Source organism: Enoplosus armatus, chromosome 6, assembly GCF_043641665.1.
Source record: "Enoplosus armatus isolate fEnoArm2 chromosome 6, fEnoArm2.hap1, whole genome shotgun sequence".
Taxonomy (NCBI): Eukaryota; Metazoa; Chordata; class Actinopteri; order Centrarchiformes; family Enoplosidae; genus Enoplosus; species Enoplosus armatus.
In genome coordinates, this window is record NC_092185.1 from 26,175,988 (window position 1) to 26,195,010 (window position 19,023).

General features: G+C 42.2%; 1 protein-coding gene across 1 annotated transcript in view; it reads left to right on the forward strand.

Moving 5' to 3' along the window:
• Positions 1-9,704: 9,704 nt before the first annotated feature.
• lrp5 (low density lipoprotein receptor-related protein 5) overlaps positions 9,705-19,023 on the forward strand; it is a 62,146-nt gene continuing 52,827 nt past the window's right edge. Inside the window, exon 1 of the mRNA XM_070908142.1 lies at positions 9,705-9,792. Within this exon, the coding sequence (XP_070764243.1) occupies positions 9,705-9,792 (88 nt within the window). The remainder of the gene's footprint in view (positions 9,793-19,023) is intronic.

Genomic DNA, 19,023 nt, shown 5'->3' on the forward strand with positions numbered 1-19,023 from the left:
TCAGCTCATAGTTTTGGTTTTTCCGGCTCCATCATCATCATCATCACGTCATCTCCAACTAGTTTAGCGCCTAGCTGCTGAACATAAGTGGACCGTTGAAGAGACAAGACAAAGCTAAAAGGAGAGTGACTATCGGACTTACACTCATTAGGTGGACATAACTAACTAGGACATAACTTAAGCATAAGGTGTGTCAGTGTTGTGTTTTCAGGTTGTTCCACCGCGTACTGGCGGATGTGTGGTTGAAATAGCCATGGTAAGACTCTACCACTGGTGGGGCAAAGACAAATATACACGCATACAAAAACATATTAGAACCAGAACAACGAGAAGCACTCACTGCACCGAGTTCTGCCCACAGAGAGAAAACCTCCAAAGCTGCAGTCTTATATTCGACACTTTGGGAGCCTCACCTGTTCCTTGTTACCCACGGAGAAGAAGAGAAAGGTATTTGTTACACTCAGCTATATTACTCCTAAGCCTCCGTCTTTATAGAGCGAGGGAACGCAGGGCCAACGCAGAGATCGTTTTGATATTTGTGGAGAGCAGTGTGTGTGTGTGTGTGTGTGTGTGTGTGTGTGGATCAAAGCGAGGCCGGCGGCTGTGGGTTTGCAGGTGACTGGGGAAAGAAAATATGTTTCATTACAGCATTCCAGGGCCAGGCTGGGAGCATAGAAACGCAGTGAATAGAAGGGATACAGTCTGGCCTGTTACGGTTAATGGTAGATAATAACTGAAACACAACTTTAATGATGCAATGATGACACACTGAAATGAGCAAAACTTTAATCTAATCTTAACCTCTTTCAACCTAAGAAACGCAGCCAACACTATAATGGCTTGTTGCCCACATGGTTATTGTTAATGGGAGAACAGATATTCAAATACATTTTTTTTTTATGTTGTTATGAAAAGCATGTCAAACAGTGTGATCATAAAAATCATTCATGGACCCGGAGGTTGAGTCGGAGTCAGATGGAGGCCGCTGCCCGGTTCTGCTTAGAAATGGTGAATTTACAGGTAACCCTAACCCTAACCCACAGCAACTTAATACGATATAGTCTCTGGCTTCTGCTTGATAGTTAGTGGTGGCAAAAAATGTTCTTTAGCGTAGTTAGCATGCATTAGCTCGGGGGGGGGGGTAACTTGGCTTGGCTAACTTGGTTTACTATATTACTGAACGTCCCTGTCACCCGCAACGTCCCACCAAAACCTGTTCAAAAATCTAGCAGTTCAATAAAGCATTGCTTGATAATCTATTATGAAAAAAAGTAACGAATATTCGTTTTGAACAGCCAAATCCGATTTGATTGACAAAATTCTAAGTTGGGTACAGCCCTAATATATTTATATGGGCGGCATGGGTTCGATCCCTGGCTGCCCCTGTCATGTCGAAGTGTCCTTGAGCAAGACACTGAACCCTAAGTTGCTCCCGATGGAGACCAGCACCTTGCATGGCAGCTCGGTCGCCATTGGTGTGTGAATGTGTGAGTGAATGGGTGAATGAGACTTAGCTGTAAAGCACTTTGGGAACCGTGAAGGTTGAAAAGCGCTATATAAGTGAGATCATTTACCATTTACCTAATGTATTTCTTTTTGTAACGGATTTTTGCTATTTCACTGGTTCGAAAGTTAAAACTAGTTAAACTGTAAGTAAATAAGTAAAGTTTATTTAGTATAGCCTTTCAGAATAATAAATTGTTAAAGATAAGACCATAAACACAGTAAGCAGACCTAACAAACACACACAATTACCAACGCTAGACAGCACGAGGTGAGACAAATCTGGGTTTAGCTGTAAAAAGCCATCCAGTCCTTAATGGCAGTTAAAGTGTTTATCAGTCTCATCGACCTTAAAACAGACAGCTGGCTATCATCAGCGTAACAGTGGTATGATATACCTTTGGATTTGCTAATATTATGACCGAAAGAAAACATATACAAAGCAAATAATATAGGACCCAAGGCAGAACCCTGAGGCACACCACAGGGAAGAGCAACAGTTTCAGACATGTAGGGACCAAGCGACAGAAAAACTCAAATCCGCTATGCGTAAAAGCAGTTTGCCAACTGCCTCTGAACAACAAAAGAGAAGAAGAAGAACTTTAACCCCTGACCTGGGCCTTATCCTCCATTTCCTGTCCGCGAACTCAAACAAATGGACACAAACCAAAAGAAGCTTCTTGCGATCGCTGTTTTGCAGCAGAGACTGCAAGCCAGAAGCAGACGTTGAAGCTGGGTACGCGAAATACGAGGTAAACAAGGTTGCTCCAGCAAGTTGAATCCACTACCCACATTCAAGATGAATGGGAGGACAGGTGCTGGTCTGAATGCCACCGAAACCTTTCAGTCAGGATGCCGTGATCTGCAGAATGAAAAGCTGCACTAAGATCCAGCAGCACCAAAACAGAGCCCTCACCCACATGACTCTGAGAGGAGCTTCTTTCAGTGGAACAGATTGGAATTGATCTAAAACGTTACGTGCGGTCCAGACAGCCGTGAGCTCATTAGGCCTACAACTTATAGGCCTATAGTTTTTGGGAAAAGATGGACCAAGGTTTGTTTTGGGGTTTTTTTCAGAAGAGGCTGAACAACTGCATGTTTAAAATAAGCCAGGACACAGCAAGATTGCAGGGACCTATTTATAATAGAGACCAGGCATGGACCGATAGACCCAAATACATAAAAGGGGTAGATTTTTGTAATAATGGCCTATTACTCATTTTATCGTTGCATTGTATTCATGTTTACAGTATTTACAGTGCTGTTGATTATTACTACTGTGTTACATTAAAGGTACCATTACCGTCCATCCATTCTTTATATCTGTTTATCCTGTGCAGGGTCACAGAGCTAGAGCCTGTCCCAGCGCACTTTAGGCATGAGGTGGGGTACAGCACCCCCTGGTACACATGCACTGCAGAGAGATCAAATCTACGGGCAAATTAGAAACTCAAATCAAGCTGACCTGCGTGACTTTGGACTGAAAACCAGCACGGACGTTTTCTTTCCCAAAGAGTCAAAGAAAATGGCCGCTAACCCTACATCCCTGAAAAAAAGCCCGCACATAACACCTTCTACACAATAGATGAATAAATAAAAAAAGTAAATGATGTAAGAAAAGAGCATTGATATTACTGGAATCCTGATTGTGAGATTGTAAGATCAGGAGAACAACGTCTGTACAGAGCGAGGACTGTGGATTTTGTCCCCCGTCACTTAAGAGTGGAAGTGCTTTAGGAAGGGATCTCTCTTAATGGCCGGTATGAACAGGAGGACTGATAACAGCAAACAAAACCTGTTTCAATGTCCGTATGGGAACCTGACTGTTGTTTTAAGACAGAGTTGAAAGACTGTGAACCTATCCTTTTAAGGTATTGATAATTGATAGGGGCATCTCTTCATGATGTGTACTTTTACTCTTGACATTCTACTGATACTGCTTCTTTACTTCGACTTCAGTTCAAGTATCAAAGACAGGACTTTGTAGTATTTTGTGGTATAACTACTTTTTTTTTTTTTTTTAACACCAACATTCTTTTTATTGATTTTTACAACTTAACAAAACAATTACATGTTAAACAAAACAAACTGATTTCCCCCCACCCCCCATATTATTCCGGTTCTTAGTTGGGTATCAATTCAATGAGTTATACCCTATTCTAGTCCGTTTTATAGAAAAAAAAAACCCCAAAACACATTTCTGTTGTATTGGTCACTGCGGAGGGCCACTATCCACCCGACCCCAAGTCTGTTCCCGTTATGTAGCATATGAAGGGGTCCCAGATCTGATGGAAATGATGTTGTTGATGTTTTATTGTATAAGTAATTTTCTCTAAAGGGAGAGTTGTAGATAGCTCGGACAACCACCTGCTTACTCTTGGTCTTCTGATGTTTTTCCCATGAGAGGGCTATTACTCTTTTTGCCAATAATATGCTTAAATCTACAAATATTCGTTGATTCTTTTTCATTTTCAAATTATTTGGGTATAAACCTTTATAAACAGCTGTGGGACTAAGGGTACTTGAATCTGTAAAATGTCTTGGATGCGTTGTTTCACTTCTTGCCAGAATTTTTGTATTTCAGTACACTGCCAAATACAGTGGAACAGTGTACCCTTTTCCTTCTCACATTTGGTACAGATATCGGGTATGGCTCTATTATACCTGTTGAGTTTTTCCGGGGTTATATATATACGTTCGCATCAACCAGTTATATTGCAGTACCTTCAAACGAGTATTAGTAGTTCTCGGGTATAACTACTTCCTAAATGAAAAGCGCTACTACTACGACAAAGAGCCATTACAGCCACGGCTACTGCACCCGCTGCTGCCAAAACGATAATACCTGGTCTGTGCTGCATATTCTATGGCGTGGAAATAGCTGCCTACCTCTCTCGCATGTACATGGGGAGGCAGGGGAGAAGAACATGTGCTTTGAGTTTACGGAGCCTTTAGAGTGGAGGCCAGTTGGAGCAGAGAGGCAAGGCATAAAGAAAGGAGAGGAGAAATGCCAGGGTTGGCTTGGCTTCAGGTGTGTGTGTGTGTGTGTGTGTGTGTGTGTGAAGACAGAGATCTGGGACGTTTCATCTCTGTTTCCATCAGTGCGCAAACAGTGGCGTGTGTCCATCTTTTGTTTTGAAGACATAAAGTCCCTCCAATTGCCTTACCGCTGCGGAGTCCGGTGTAAAACACTGACCAAATAATTCATCCGCATGATTCCGGATGTTCTGCTGTTGTTTTGTGTATTCTTGGAAGATGTTATGGAAGATCTATTGTTATGTACTGCAGTGAAGAACACTGCAGCCCAGATGTGCAGTCAGGCGAGCATCAAGATGTTTTTTGGGGCCATTGTGAACAGATGACATGTTGATACATGAAAAGCTCAGTCCCCATTCTTTATGCTGGAAAGATTCATTTGAAATGGCATACTTTACGAACAGGGACACACACACACACACACACACACACAGTTTGTACAAGTTTTGAATATACACTACATGGCCCAAAGTATGTGGACACCTGAACAATAATGTCCATTAATGTGCAGAGTTCAGCATCCATTCTTCTTGTTTCAAGGCTTTCCCCTAGATGCTGAACCTGGCTTGCAGGGACGTACTCCCATTCAAACACACGAGCATTAATGAAGTGCAACGCAGATGTTGGGCTATAAGGTCCGGCTCACTGACGGTGTTCCAGTTCACCCCAAAAGCTGCTGGTCAGTGCTCTGCGTAGGCCCATGACGTTTTTTTTTTCCACAGAAAACTGGGAAAACGCTTTATTTTTGGGGAGCTGGCATCGCGCACGGGCACAAAGAAAGGGACGAACCCAAACTGTTGACACGAAGTTGGACAAACACTACGGCCCTGTTTACACCTGGCATTAACGTGCGTCTTGGGGTGATCTGATCACAAATGGACAGCTCCAAGTACAGGTGCGTGGATACACCCCAAAAAGACGCATTGAGGACACATCGAGATTCCGTTCAATTTCAATGCCATATGCCAGGACCAGTGTACACTGTGGCGAATAGGATTGGCTTCAGTGTTTTCCAGGTTGGGGCGTGAAAGACTAAGAACAAGGCATTCGGATGAGTTGGGATTTAGTCGAGGTTTATGGTTGATTCATAGGCTTGAGTCAAAGATGGCTGCAACTCCACCTCCTCCGTCCTAAAGGTCCCATATTCTGCTCATTTTGATCCTTCCACAGTATTTATACAGCACCTAGAGCTGCTTTATGATCAAACAAGACATGGACATCTCACTTTCTACAATATGGGAACTTTGGTAGGACTGGGGGGGGGGGTGGATTCATTTAGGACACAGTCTCTATGGGGTTTTGGGTGGGTAACTGCTCTAATGGAAGTGTGTAGGGCTGCAACTCTGCCTCCTGGCCTCCACTTTGGTTTTGGTCCACTAATAAAGGCGGTTGAGATCAGACCAGGTCCAGACAGTCCATCAGTTATCTAATAACATTTATTATCAAATAAATAGTGATTCGCTTTCTTTGTGACAGTGAGACTTAACAGGTTAACATCACTCTCATGCCTGTGCTTGAAGCACAGTTGATACTGATCTCCTCATCTAGCTCTCAGGAAGAAAGTGAAATTAGTGAACACAGTTTATTTTTAAAGTATATTTATTATATTTTTTTAATCAACATATTGAGGAAACGTTATAATGGAAGCAGCCGCCAAGAATGCATTCCCAAAATGTTCACTTTTGTTTTTACGACAATCCACTTGTAGCAAAGCATCATATTGTGTTTTTATGGTTCTGTTTGGACTCTGACGGCACTTAACCCATAAGAACCCAGACCCATTTCCCCTCAAAGGAAAATTATGGGGAGTACACCACAGACCAAGTGGACCACATTGAAGACATTTCTGATGTTTTTTTTATACTACCCCTTAATGTCAAAGATCTGTGATGGTACATATACGTTACATTGGGCGTTTATGGTAAATTTACTTGTTTTATTGTTCTATATTAGTTTGTTCAAGAAATGTGGTCAAAACAGGTTGACTGTATACAGGACACACTATTAAAGCATTCGTAAAGAATCGTTAAATGGGTTTTAACTGACCTTTAGTATCAAAATACAGGCTTTTTGAAATGAGTTGCTTCCTTCACTTGTCTTCACATGTCACACCACCATTTTGAAAAAGGTCCCGACATGACTGCGACATGACCGCCACACCAGGATGTTTCGTGTATGTCGCTTAGGGACTTAATGAGTTAAGATCAAGCACAAAGCTGTGTAAGGAAGATTCTAGGGCCTTTGAAGTGTGTGTTACACTGGCGTCACCATGGGTTCTTATGGGTTAAGGTGCGGAAATGATCACGGCTTCACAAACCTTACACCGAAAGAAGACTGGCCACGCGTCATTGTAACTGTTTGAGCTGGTTGCCGTGCTCGTTCTCAAACACATGCGAAGCGAGGCGAGCCTTGATCTGTTCTCTGGCTTTATCTAACGGACTGGTATTATACTGCTTGGCAGCATGCGCTTGGACATCTGAACTCTCTCAAATGCATTTGTCCAAAAAGTGAAATATCGCGCATCATGTGCAGCGAGGGTGGTTGTTCCACCGAGTAAAGCTGCAAAAATGACGGTGAGCTACAAGAATGTCTGGATCTGTGTCTTCTAGAGACTTTCACTCCCTCTTGGATAGCCGCGGTCAAACAGTGTCATGCAGTCTAGTCTCAGTGAAGGTCATTTACTCTTCATTTCACTGATTTCATGTAAAAAAAAAAAAGACCCTGTTTATGAACTACTGTAGTGGGTTCATGCACTTCATTGTACTTCCTTGGTCAGAACAATCCCTAGTGGTCAAATATGTGTTTACATGTACTGGAAACACGTTATATTATTATATAACTGGAACTGAAATACTGTCTTTATTCATCCAGTGCAATTCATCGACACGTGCAGTAAGTATAATAAATTATATTGTTCATGTTAAATAAGGACTTTGGAGCAAATGACATGAAGGTAATTGGGCAATAGGATACCTTCATACAGCCTGCTTCTGTAAATCTGTTGGTTTTGGTGCTAAACAACTTATTTGTGACTGCTTTGTAGGCCTATCTAAAATATTACTCTCCTTTGATTGTGATCTTCGGTTGGATATTGTTGCTTACTGATTGTCGCTTACTTACCGCCCAGTAAGGTTCATGGTTCCTTTATTTTATCGTTATACGACACAGGGTTGTGCACCATGGAATGTAAGCTGTAGTCCCTTCATGCTACACACACACACACACACACACACACACACACACAAAAACAAAACAGAAAACTATTATTTATGGTGGAGTGCAGAGGTATGAATCGAGTGAATCTCACAGCCTGAGGAAAGAAGCTTGCGCTGTAGTCTTTTTAGTATCCTTTGGCCTCTGCCCGGTAGCCGGATACCAATGATGATATAGGCGGTTTTAATCACCTGCTGCAGGGCCCTCTGGTTTTGGGCCGTGCGCATCTTCATGCCAGTTTGTAACGTCTCCAGTCAGGATGCTTTCTATTGCTCCTCTGTAAAAGTTAACAACAACTTTGCACGTAAAATAACCCCAAAATTGAAGCAATAAAACGTCACTTTGTTCCACCTCGTTCACGAGTATAGGTAATAACGCAGGTGTTTGCCTTTGGTTGACCCTTTGTCTTAAACAGGAACTAATCGGCCTACATAGAGCATACAGTGAAGGTTAAATAATATGACGTGTTGTGTTTTATTTTGTGTTTTACTTGTACGTCACTATTTTAATTTTTGTTTTCAGTTGTGATTTTGAGAGCGGCAAAACGTTCCGTTAAATAACACCCCCGAGAGAGCACACGTTTGGCATTTCATATTTGGAAATATGGGGAAAACTGAATTTTGAAATACACATTATCCATTTAGGATTAAGTCAGGGATTTTTAGTTTGGTTTAGTTTGCAGTTTGCAGTCTTCTCTCTGTGCTTTTGGCAGTCGGAACTACCCACTTGTCATGTATATTCAAAAATTTCACACCATGTCGGTAAAATAAATGTATGTACAAATAATTGTTGAAATTGCTTCACACTTGACCCCTATCGCATTAGAATGTTTGGAGTGGAGATACATCCATTTGAAAGGCGATGACTTTGGGCGAATATTAAATTCTCTTTCAGAAACTGTGTATTATTACATATACAGTGCATAAAAATGAGAAAACACAAATATTTTAGAAATCTCTCAAAATATGCAAATGTATTAGACCACCGCTGCCCTAAATGAACAGTATTGCTGATGACCAAAATATCTGATGTCTCTGTAATGGTTAATCCACCAGTATGTGCAAGCCAAGCTCTTTAATCAAAATGATATCTTTAATGCTGAAATATAATTATTGTTGTTATCCATGAATTCTCAAATTTTACTGTTTTACAAAAAAGCAGAAAAAAATAGTAAAGCACATTATTATTTTTTGATTGAGATGCCAAATCACAGTTATTTACTCGCATTCCTGAACAGAAACATTTTGTTTTGTGGTTGCAAGAATGCAAGATTTTTGGTTAATATGTGTGAATAAGGACTATTTAGTTGTTCCAGTTTGTTATTTGCCTAATAAATAACAACACAATTTTTAGTTTGGAACAAGTTTTTGACAGATTTCTAAAATATTTGTGTTTTCTCATTTTTATGACAGGTGGTCTAACAAATTTGTTAAGCACTGTTTATTATTAATTTTTCCGGAACCAAACCTGAGCTAAACAACGAATAACTACATGTATGTCGACTGGTAATTTCATTCGTTTCGCGCTTAAAGCGTGTTAAATGTTCATTTTGCTCAAGAACGTGTCGGTTTTTAAAGCAGTCAAGTTTACGGTGTAAAACACATCTCGCTCGACTCGTGTCGGATGACGTCACACCACGTCCGCCTGCCCTTTTCTCTCTCCGTGCGCGAGCTCGGCAGTCCAAAGTATAAAGTAGCGCGAGCGCCTTAACTGGGGGGGGGGGAGAGAGAGAGCGAGAGAGAGAAAAAAAAGTATAGTCTATAGAGAGGGACACACACACACACACACACAGACAGACAGAAGCGCACACACACACACGCGCGCGTGCAGACGCATATCGAGCTGGACAACGGAACACGGGCCCGGGTTGTGTACATGTACACACGGAGAAGCGGACTTCGTCTTCACAACTTACTTAAAGGAGGAAAATAGCCGAAAATGGAGTGGGAGTTATGGATTTAAAGCGTACGGGACTTGAAATGGGCGGTCTGCTGCTGGGGTTTCTGCTGTGGAGCTGCTGCTTGCTGTCGGCGGTTGACGGTACGTTGAGTTTTTTTTTGTTTTTTCTTGTGTTGTTCTCAACATGGATGCTAAGGGAACGAGGGCTGCGGAGCCACCAGGACGGGAACAAAAAAAAAAAAAAAAACCCCGATAAGAACGTAGTAGTTAGCGTGCTGTGCTCCAGTTGTACTCGTGCGCGCTTTGCTCCCTTATGATGCCCCCCCCCCTCGACTACACACACACAGACACGGAGGCGAACTAGAACGCTATCTGTGATTCATTGTCTGAAACTTGAGGGTTTGTATGTCCCAAGGGTACAACAACGCCAGTAGTTGTAACGAAAAGTCTCGAAACTTTGCATCGGCTTGTGTGAGTGTGTGTGTGTGTGTGTGTGTGTCCGTGTCCGCGCGTGCGCGAGACACGACACCACCGGTGGGATAAACCCAGCGTTACGGAGCTGCCGCCTCGCTCGTGCTTTGTTACGGCCCCGTGCAGTAGTTTGTGAGTTTCTGTGCGCGGAGCTAGAAATGAAGTTTGGAGCCAGCCTGGGCTATTTTCTCGGGCCTCGGCTGCTCCAGCCATTCCTGCTCGGGTGTCGGGTGTCAGGCGGACCTCTCCGCGCTGATAGTGGAAAAGAAGCCGGGATTGTCTGTTTGGGAAACAAAACCCCCGCAGCTGGACACTTTCAAAGATATTCTGCCTCTGGATCAAAAGTCTTTAGAAGCCTTACTTTCAACCACTAGCCTGATTTGCGGTTTTTACTATTTAATGTGGAGCTGCCCAGTCAGAGGCGGAGCTTCTCTCTCTCATATGGATGCGAGGCATTACATCAGGTCTTAAAGCTAGCTCGTATTTGTCTGCCTGCATCTTAAAGCTTCCTTTTTTCCCTCGGTTCTGTGTAACCCAAACCTCTGCAACACCCCTGCGAGCTCCCTCAGCAGAATCTGAACTCAGCAGAATCTCAAAGATGCAGAATCTGAACATTTTCATGAAGGATTTTGCTTCCTGATTGTGTCTTTTTTGCTAAAACCAGCTAAAAGTCCAAAAGGTCAGAACTCAAATCAGACTGAAGTGTCACCGTGTGCTGGTTCAGTTATTAACAGAGCCGCAGCGATTATTCGATTGATCAATTATTGGAATGGAAAGAAATTGCCGTATCAATCGCCAGCTGTTTTGATAATCTTAGATGTGAAGAACTGCTGCTTTTCTTTGTCGTTTATGACAGTAAATGAAGCGTCTTTTGGGGTTGGTTGGACATAAGAAGCAATTTGAAGTCACTTTGGGAAATTGGGTGAGGAGCATTTTTAAAAATTTTGTTTGTAACAGTTTGTAAAAGATTCATCGTGACAATAAGCGATAATGGAAATAATCATCAGTTACAGCCTCAGTTCTTATGAGAGGAAACAAGTTGATCTCTGAGCGATTAAATGGTAGCAGTTATGTTCAATTCAATGTGCAACGTGCAAGAGTAGTGGAGACCGAATGACAACATAAAATGTATGTGGTGGTGTGGAGTTTTCTCTTATAGTGGAAAAAAGTATGAGGATGAAAGAACAAAGGAACTGAATCCGCTGTGTCTTGAGGTGCTGTAGCCCTCAAACACACATCAAGACCTTTCCATCCCATCATCAATTTCCTGTCAGGTGTAGTAGTAACGCCCGTATGCCAGGATGACTGGTTCACGTTTAAAAAAAAAAAAAAGAAGAAGAAGAAGAAAATATTGGTTTGTGCTATGCTTCACTCATAGATGAGGAGCAGCAAACAGATTTGTGTCCATGGAAAACTTGCACTGTACTGAAAGAAAAACTTTATACTGTTTTTCCAGTTAGATTATTGTTTTTATTGTAAGGCTGTTTGTGTTCAGATCATTTTGTGTAATACACAGGATTTCAATTAAGTTCATTTAAAAAGTGAGCCCACACAAAGTCCCTTTATCTGCTTCTCAAAATCTCACATCTAGTTTCAAATTGCACATTTTCTTTCCGCGCTGTTTGAGTACACGCAGAATTTAAATTTTGCCACTTACAAAAATGCATTTATTACAATTCTGACCGTAAGTAAAGTGTCAAATGTGACCGCTACCAATCAGCCGCCTACCAACTAATTAGTGTAATCATCATAACCAGTAAATAGCTGGCAAAAATATATGAAGTGCGACAGCAAACTTTTACTCAAAGTAAATGACTGACTGACTTTTCATGGGTCAAATCCAGAAATGATTTACAAGAAGCATCATAACCAATACAGGCTTGCAAAGGCAATAATGAACTCTGTATAACCTCCTCAGAACGCTGGGACACTGAGGAACTTTACGTTCCACATATTTCCGTAACAACGCGCAGCCAAGCATCAGTTTGCTCGTAAGGATCGCGACTGTAACTTGACTGATAGTGATACGCCAATCGGCTCGTGCATCAAGTCTGCCTTAATCAGCGCGCAGAAAACTGGGCTTTCCGCCGGGGACCGGTAGGGTTAAATACTCAAATCAGCTGAAGTCTGAAGTGACTGGCTCTTGTCAGTCCTGAGGGAAGAAGAATGATGTCTTAAGTTTGTCAGGGAGGTGACCACATGTAGACACACACACACACACACACACACACACTTCACACATACAGGTCAAAAACGCCAGAGTAGTGTCAGCACACCGCTAAGGCAAAACATCACAGCTGTGTGTGTGTGTGTGTGTGTTGACAGACTGTCGGATCACTCTGTAAACGGTAGCATTTTTTTTTGCATGAATGAAACTCAGACTAAGTCTTTTATTACTTTTATTGATCCCCGGTGCGGAACTTATACAAAAATAAAAAATACGGAGTTATGATGAAGGAATAAAGGAGAAAAATAAGAAAAGACTGCGCACTAAAAATAATTTATTACAGAATATATGGTGAGAAAAATGTTTGGGCTATCTTAGAAATGGTGTGTCCAGGTGCAAGACTTCATTAACATGAATGTAAAAATACAGCAGGAGTCAAGAAACTTCACCTCACTGCTGGTTAAAACTATAAACCATAAGCGCGTCTTCACAGTAAGTTCAGCTGCGAGCTAGTTTGTGACTCCATCATTTTCCCGTTTCAATATAACTAATATAACCCTGTCCCAGCGTCAGAGTGTTGACTTCATGCTACGTTGTTACTTAGTTAATGCAATGCTGGAAAGTAAATAGACAACGTCCCCGTATTTTACTCTCCGGTGACTAACTGCTAACCAGCTAACCACGTGCTCTTTTCATACCATGTCAGTTGAGTGGGAGCTAATGGGCGAGCCCATTCTGCCTATACATCATGACATTAGTAGGAGTGTAACGGTAACGGTTACATGTATTCATACCAAACGGTTTTGTTCAGGACTCACAGTTTGGTTGAACGTTTCCCCTGACCGTTTATAGCCGAGGCGCTGTTCATAGCTTGACTCGGCAGCAGCGAAACCACGAGTTAATGTTTGTGACCGTTATACATCAACAGTGAAATATTGCTAAAGATGAAATGTTTTGATAAGCAAGAAAAAAAAGAGCAATGGTTCAGAACGAAGCTGTAGCATGAACGTCATAGCCAGAACAACAGAGTACAGAGGACATCAGATGTTTTGCCAGTGACTTCACTCATAACATTAGGTTTTTATGTACCCAAATATAAAGATAAATTCATCATTAGTAAAGAAAATATATCATTTTTCTACCCCCTATAATCTGTATCGGCCCCAAAAATAGAGTGTTGGTAGGGCTCTATTGTGTATATATTACTGATCATCCCAAGAAAGCTAAGAAAACGTACTTGTTTGAACGGGCCCATATTATGAACGCATTATTGAATTCCCACTGTAACAGGACCCGGAGCAGTTCTCAGGGACGCCGCATACACTGAATACAAAGATGTGCCTCAAAGAAGAGAACTGTCGGAGGCCATCTTTTCTGAACTTTGACACTTCAGTTGTAACTTTCGTAGACAGACAGGCCTGTCTCCTCAGTTGAGTGTGACTCTGGGTGGGGGGGTGCTTCAGTGTTGCTCACTTACTCAGACACTGAACAAGAGTGGGATTTTGCATTCTGGGAAGAAAAACCAAAGACCTTCATCTTTTATCAACACATGGGACAAATGCTGCATTATTTTAGTGAAGAACAAGTATTTAACATAGGAATAATAATTGATATATTGATATGTGGTTCCTGTAGTGCATTCAGAGTCCTGTGCATGATGCTCTGACCATCTTCCGCTCTTGGGTGGTGACAGAAAATAAGACTTTTGTATCAGTTCTGACCAGGGCTGGGTATCGAACCTCAATACTAAAATACTTTTAATCACGTTTTAATCTCACTGCCATACTAGGGGTGTAATGGTATGTGTAGTACTGTCTAGTCTATCAGCTGTAGCATGCTAGTTGTCTTACCCCCGAGAGCAGAGCTGGAGGATCCTCCCTTAGCATTTTAGATCCACTGTCTGGGAAGATCGTTCCAGCCGTACAGAAAACATACCGAACCGTGACCCTAAAACCAAGGTACATACCAAACTGTGTATTTTGTGTACCGATACGCCCCCTACTAATAAGAATATCTACTTGTTATACCTGGTTTTGTTCCAGAATTCTTTTTTTCTTATTTCACAAAAGAAGCTCTCGAAAGAAGTTCTCATATGTTAAATGTCTAAACACAAGCAGCCATACGGACATGTTTTGGTCAGCAGTAGTAAAAAAAAAAAAAAAAAGTATTGAGGTTTTCGATTCCTGGCTCTACTGACTTGTGAATAGAAATATATATCTTTTTGGGTGGGGGCTCTTCTATTTGTGCAGGCCACCCCCCCAAAAAAAAAACCTCTTTGCCCTGGGAACCCTGGGTATTTTTTTCTCTTTCCACTGCTGAGACCAACCAATAGGTGATTTCCACACTCCTCGCCATTAGCCTGCACAATATGGGCCATTACATTCACTGCATTCAGGCACTTCATACACTGAGTGTGTTCTTTTCTTTGGGTGGAGGCACACTTGACACTCAACACAAAACAGGACAAGACCTAACGTAGGCCGACTGAGAACATGGCAGCTCCTGATACTTTTCACCAGATCACTTCTTAGCATTTTTATTCATGCATTAGGATATGTAACATTTTTTTTATGAAATGGAACAAGCAACCAGAATGATACAATCTAAATAAATAGCTGAATCCGGCCTGTTTTCACCTCCTCCTTTTATAGCGTGCTGCAGGAATGAGTCCTAAAACATCTTTACACTTCAGGTTCCCTCGTCTGGAAGGTTTTTTGAATGGGGTTTCGGGTTAGACGCCTGAAATAAGGTTTGTGGTTAACACAAGCATGAGAGATTTTTTTGTTCTACAACATAAAATACGTCAGTAGATACCCCCCCACTCGTGAATTTCAAAGCTTTTTACGTGCCTTAAAAAAGGCTGGTTGCTAACAAGCGGCTAAATGAGACTACAGAGGTTGTCGCGGACATTAAACATCTTCATGCCGAACACGGAAAGTCATCTACTCACTAGTCTAGTTTACAGCCTCGTTGTGTTTATACTCTATATCCATCTGTCTATATATGTATATCTATCTATATTCTCTTAAAAGTGAAGCTTAGTGGTGGTGACGTTGAAGTAATGCGACCGTGGTGTAGTTCCTTTATAGCCTAACATTAGCTTTTTACTTCTGGTGATTCCAGAAAAAAATCATAAAAGTGGTGTTCATTAGTGGAGATTATCTTGCTGAACAAAACGTGTAAGTATCATATACTTTTGTTTTGCCACAGAGCGTATTTTCTGCAATAATCCAAAATCCCATGGAAAAATCCCATTGGCTTTTTGTGGAGGGAACGAGGGCGATGCTAACTTCCGGGTTAGCCTATAAAAATTCTTCATCCCTGCATGGAACTTTGCCTGTATAAAACACAGTTTAAATTGGCAGAATTGTGATTGAAGTTAGGAAACATTTGATCGGTCACTATCAAAAAAAAAAAGAAGAAAGTATTTCATACCCAGTGAATGAGATGCACAAGAACATTAGCTGGTAAGCTCTCGGCTACAGGGAGAGGAAAAGAGAGTCGGGGGCTGGAAGGGGTCAGGAGAAGAGAGTTGGTGAGGAGGAATGTAAGGAAGAGATTGATATCTTTTTTCCTGTTTGTGTTGCTCTGGTGTGAAACTCGAGGAGGTTCTGTGCTGTTTGGGCCTCATACAAACTTGATGGAGGGAGGATAGAGAGAGAGAGAGAGAGAGAGAGAGAGGAAAAAGACAGGAAGGACAGAAAGTTGCTGAGAAGAGAGGGACATGATAAAAGAGAAGAAGAAGAAGAAGAAGGGAACGAGTGGGGAGGAGACGGACAAAACAAAGGGAGGAGAGAGGGAGAAATAGGATAGAAGGAGCAGAGGTGGAGAGAGGGGAAGTCTGTGGCAGTCTACCTTGATTTCTCTAGGGGTCCCCTCACACACAAACACACACACACACACACACACACGCTGCATAGATATGCTCCCTGCGCTCCTCACACACATTTTTCTTGTCCCAACTGGGGAGGTGTGAAGAAAATCTCTTCCTTCCTTGCAACCCTTCACACACACACACACACACACACACACACACACAGTAGTGTTTCCATCACTTCAGAGGACATTACATTGACTTAAATTCATTTTCTGGACACTTACCCTAGCCCCAACCCACTACTTGCCTAACCCTAACCTTACCCTCTGATAAGATGTAAAGCGAGGCAGCCTGCTCGCTTTCTCCAAGCAGAACAAAACAAGAGAACTGAGAAGTGTGTGTGTGTGTGTGTGTGTGTGTGTGTGTGTTGCACAGAAAGGGGTGCAGCAGTGCTTTGCCTGTGCTTTAGAAACTTCTTTTGGGACCCTTATTTCTTTTCAAGCTGCCACCTCAGTATGACCCCCCCCCTCAAACACACACACACACACACACACACACACACAGGGACTCAAGCGGTGCCTCTCCCCCCCGCACTTTGATTGTTAGTCCCATTGATAAACTCAAATGTAGTTTTTTTTGGTCTGTTCTTTTGTGTTGTGTTCCATGCACACACACACACACACACACACACACACACATCCATCCATATCTCACAAGGTGCACGGATGTCATTCGTCTCGACACACACATTTTCCTCAAAAATCTCAAATTGAACAACAATCAGCGGTGAAAGATTTAGCTGGAATATACCAGACTTCTACCAGACAAATGAGTCTGAATGAATCTGAATTGAAAGCTCTGAGCAATGTGCGTTCAACTGATGAAGGTCAGTTGTGGTTAGGGGCTGAGGCAGAGTGCTACACACCTCTAAAGTATAACCCAACATTTCCAAAAAAACATATTGATGAGTACACTGACTGGCCTTTAAAAGGGGTTGGATAAAAGAAAAAGACTTCCTGCCCCGTGAAGCCACTATAAATCCCCCCTCGGCCCAAAATATTGGTAGTCCTACTGAGCCTCTGTCACAATATGTTGGCTTTTTCATTAAGGAATTTGTCTCGAGTCTCCCTTCCTTTTCTTGGGGGCACTGTTGACATACTAAACACTATCATAAGAGCTCAAATCTGATATCCTGGTAACTTAAGACACGCAGAGCCTCATGAAACAGATCTCGATGCTCTATTATTTCAATAAACGTCCGGGTGGGATTTTGCCTCCTGAATTAATTCCTACTCATTCTTGTCAGAAATGATCCTCACCATCAACTTCTTCAAGTATTTGGATTCCTATCACTGCCTGTAAATCGTGGCACAGCCGTGGGCAGTGACATTCATTTATAACCCACTCCAAAACACATTTCTGTCCAAGATTGCGGGAAAAGATACATTGATGATATCTCAGTCACATGGAGAGGGAGTAGAGGAGAGCTGACTGACTTTCTGAAATTTACCAGGGAAACAACAGTACTATTGAGAGACTACAATTGGCTAAGTTTTGAGACTGTGCAGAAACGGACGTCCAGTCTAAAGCTGTTGAAATGAAAGAGGCAAATCATATATTTCTTCGGCCCTACAAACAGATAGGGAATCCATTGTTTCCCGTACGTTGACTTATATGTGGCGACCCCCCCCCCAAAATATCAACACTGACTGCCACATTTAGACTTTCTATTTTTTTGTACTATTTCAAATGGGTAAAATCTTATTACACATTGACAGTGAACACGTCTGTGAAAAGCACCCCCCCCCCTTCTCCGTGCACTGAATTAAAACATGATCATGCACAGGAGGAAGGATTGTTGTTGGCTTTTCGTAATCCAACCGGTCAAAGCAGATGACCCCCCCCCCCCCCCCACCTAGAGTCTGGTTCTGCTCAAGGTTTCTGCCTCCTAAAAGGAACTTTTTCCTTGCTCATGGTGGGAACTGTTGGGTCTCTGTAATAATATTATTAATTATTAATATTATTAAGAGTCGGTCTAGACCTGCTCTATATGTAAAGTGTCATGAGATGACTTTTGTTGTGATTTGGCGCTATATAAATAAAATTGTGTGTTCAGAGGAGAGTGTGAACAGTGAACTCGAGATCGGGAAATGTGTGTTACCAATTGTATAAACCTCTATGGTTCTTGCGTAGTAAGATAATTATTCTTCCTGTTTGATGGGGATGTTTCAAACTGTGATTCATCCGATTCATGACTGATTCGACTGTTGACTGTTAATTTTATGACAGTCGTCTAATTGATTAATCGACTAATTTTTGCACCTCTATTTCAGTTAGCTTCAGTGCTCCTTGTCATAGATTCGGGTTAGCCCTCATTACTTGCTATTAGGGATGTCAACGGTGAACCGCTGCGAATATTCTTGACCGGTTATGCATGTCGGCCTGTAGGTTAATTTGCATGCAACCTCTGCTAACGGCTTTGCTAGCTAGCTAGCAGTCTTAAGTCAAAATTGAAAGTGCGCTTAACAAAGCTTGGCGTGGGACCATTTCCTCCAGAAAGGCAACAAAGTCAAATGTAAATTATGTGATGCTTCTCTTTAGTTTGCTGTACCACATTAAGAACAAGCACCCCCCGACTGCTATGTCCAAGGATGAAAGGGGGGGAGTGTGATGCCCGCCGGTCTGAAGCCATTACCCAGTTGGTGTGCCGAAAGATCGAGACCGATACGCTATCGATCAGTGTGGTAGATGGCAAGGGATTCAAAGAGCTAGTTCGGTACCTCGAGCCCGAATACGTCATGCCGTCGAGAGCTGCTTTGACTAAAAGCATTGAAAAACACTTTGAGGCGAAGAAGGACGAGCTAAAAGTCAAGCTAGCCGGGGCAGACAAGCTAGGTTAGCTCTGAACCACCAACTG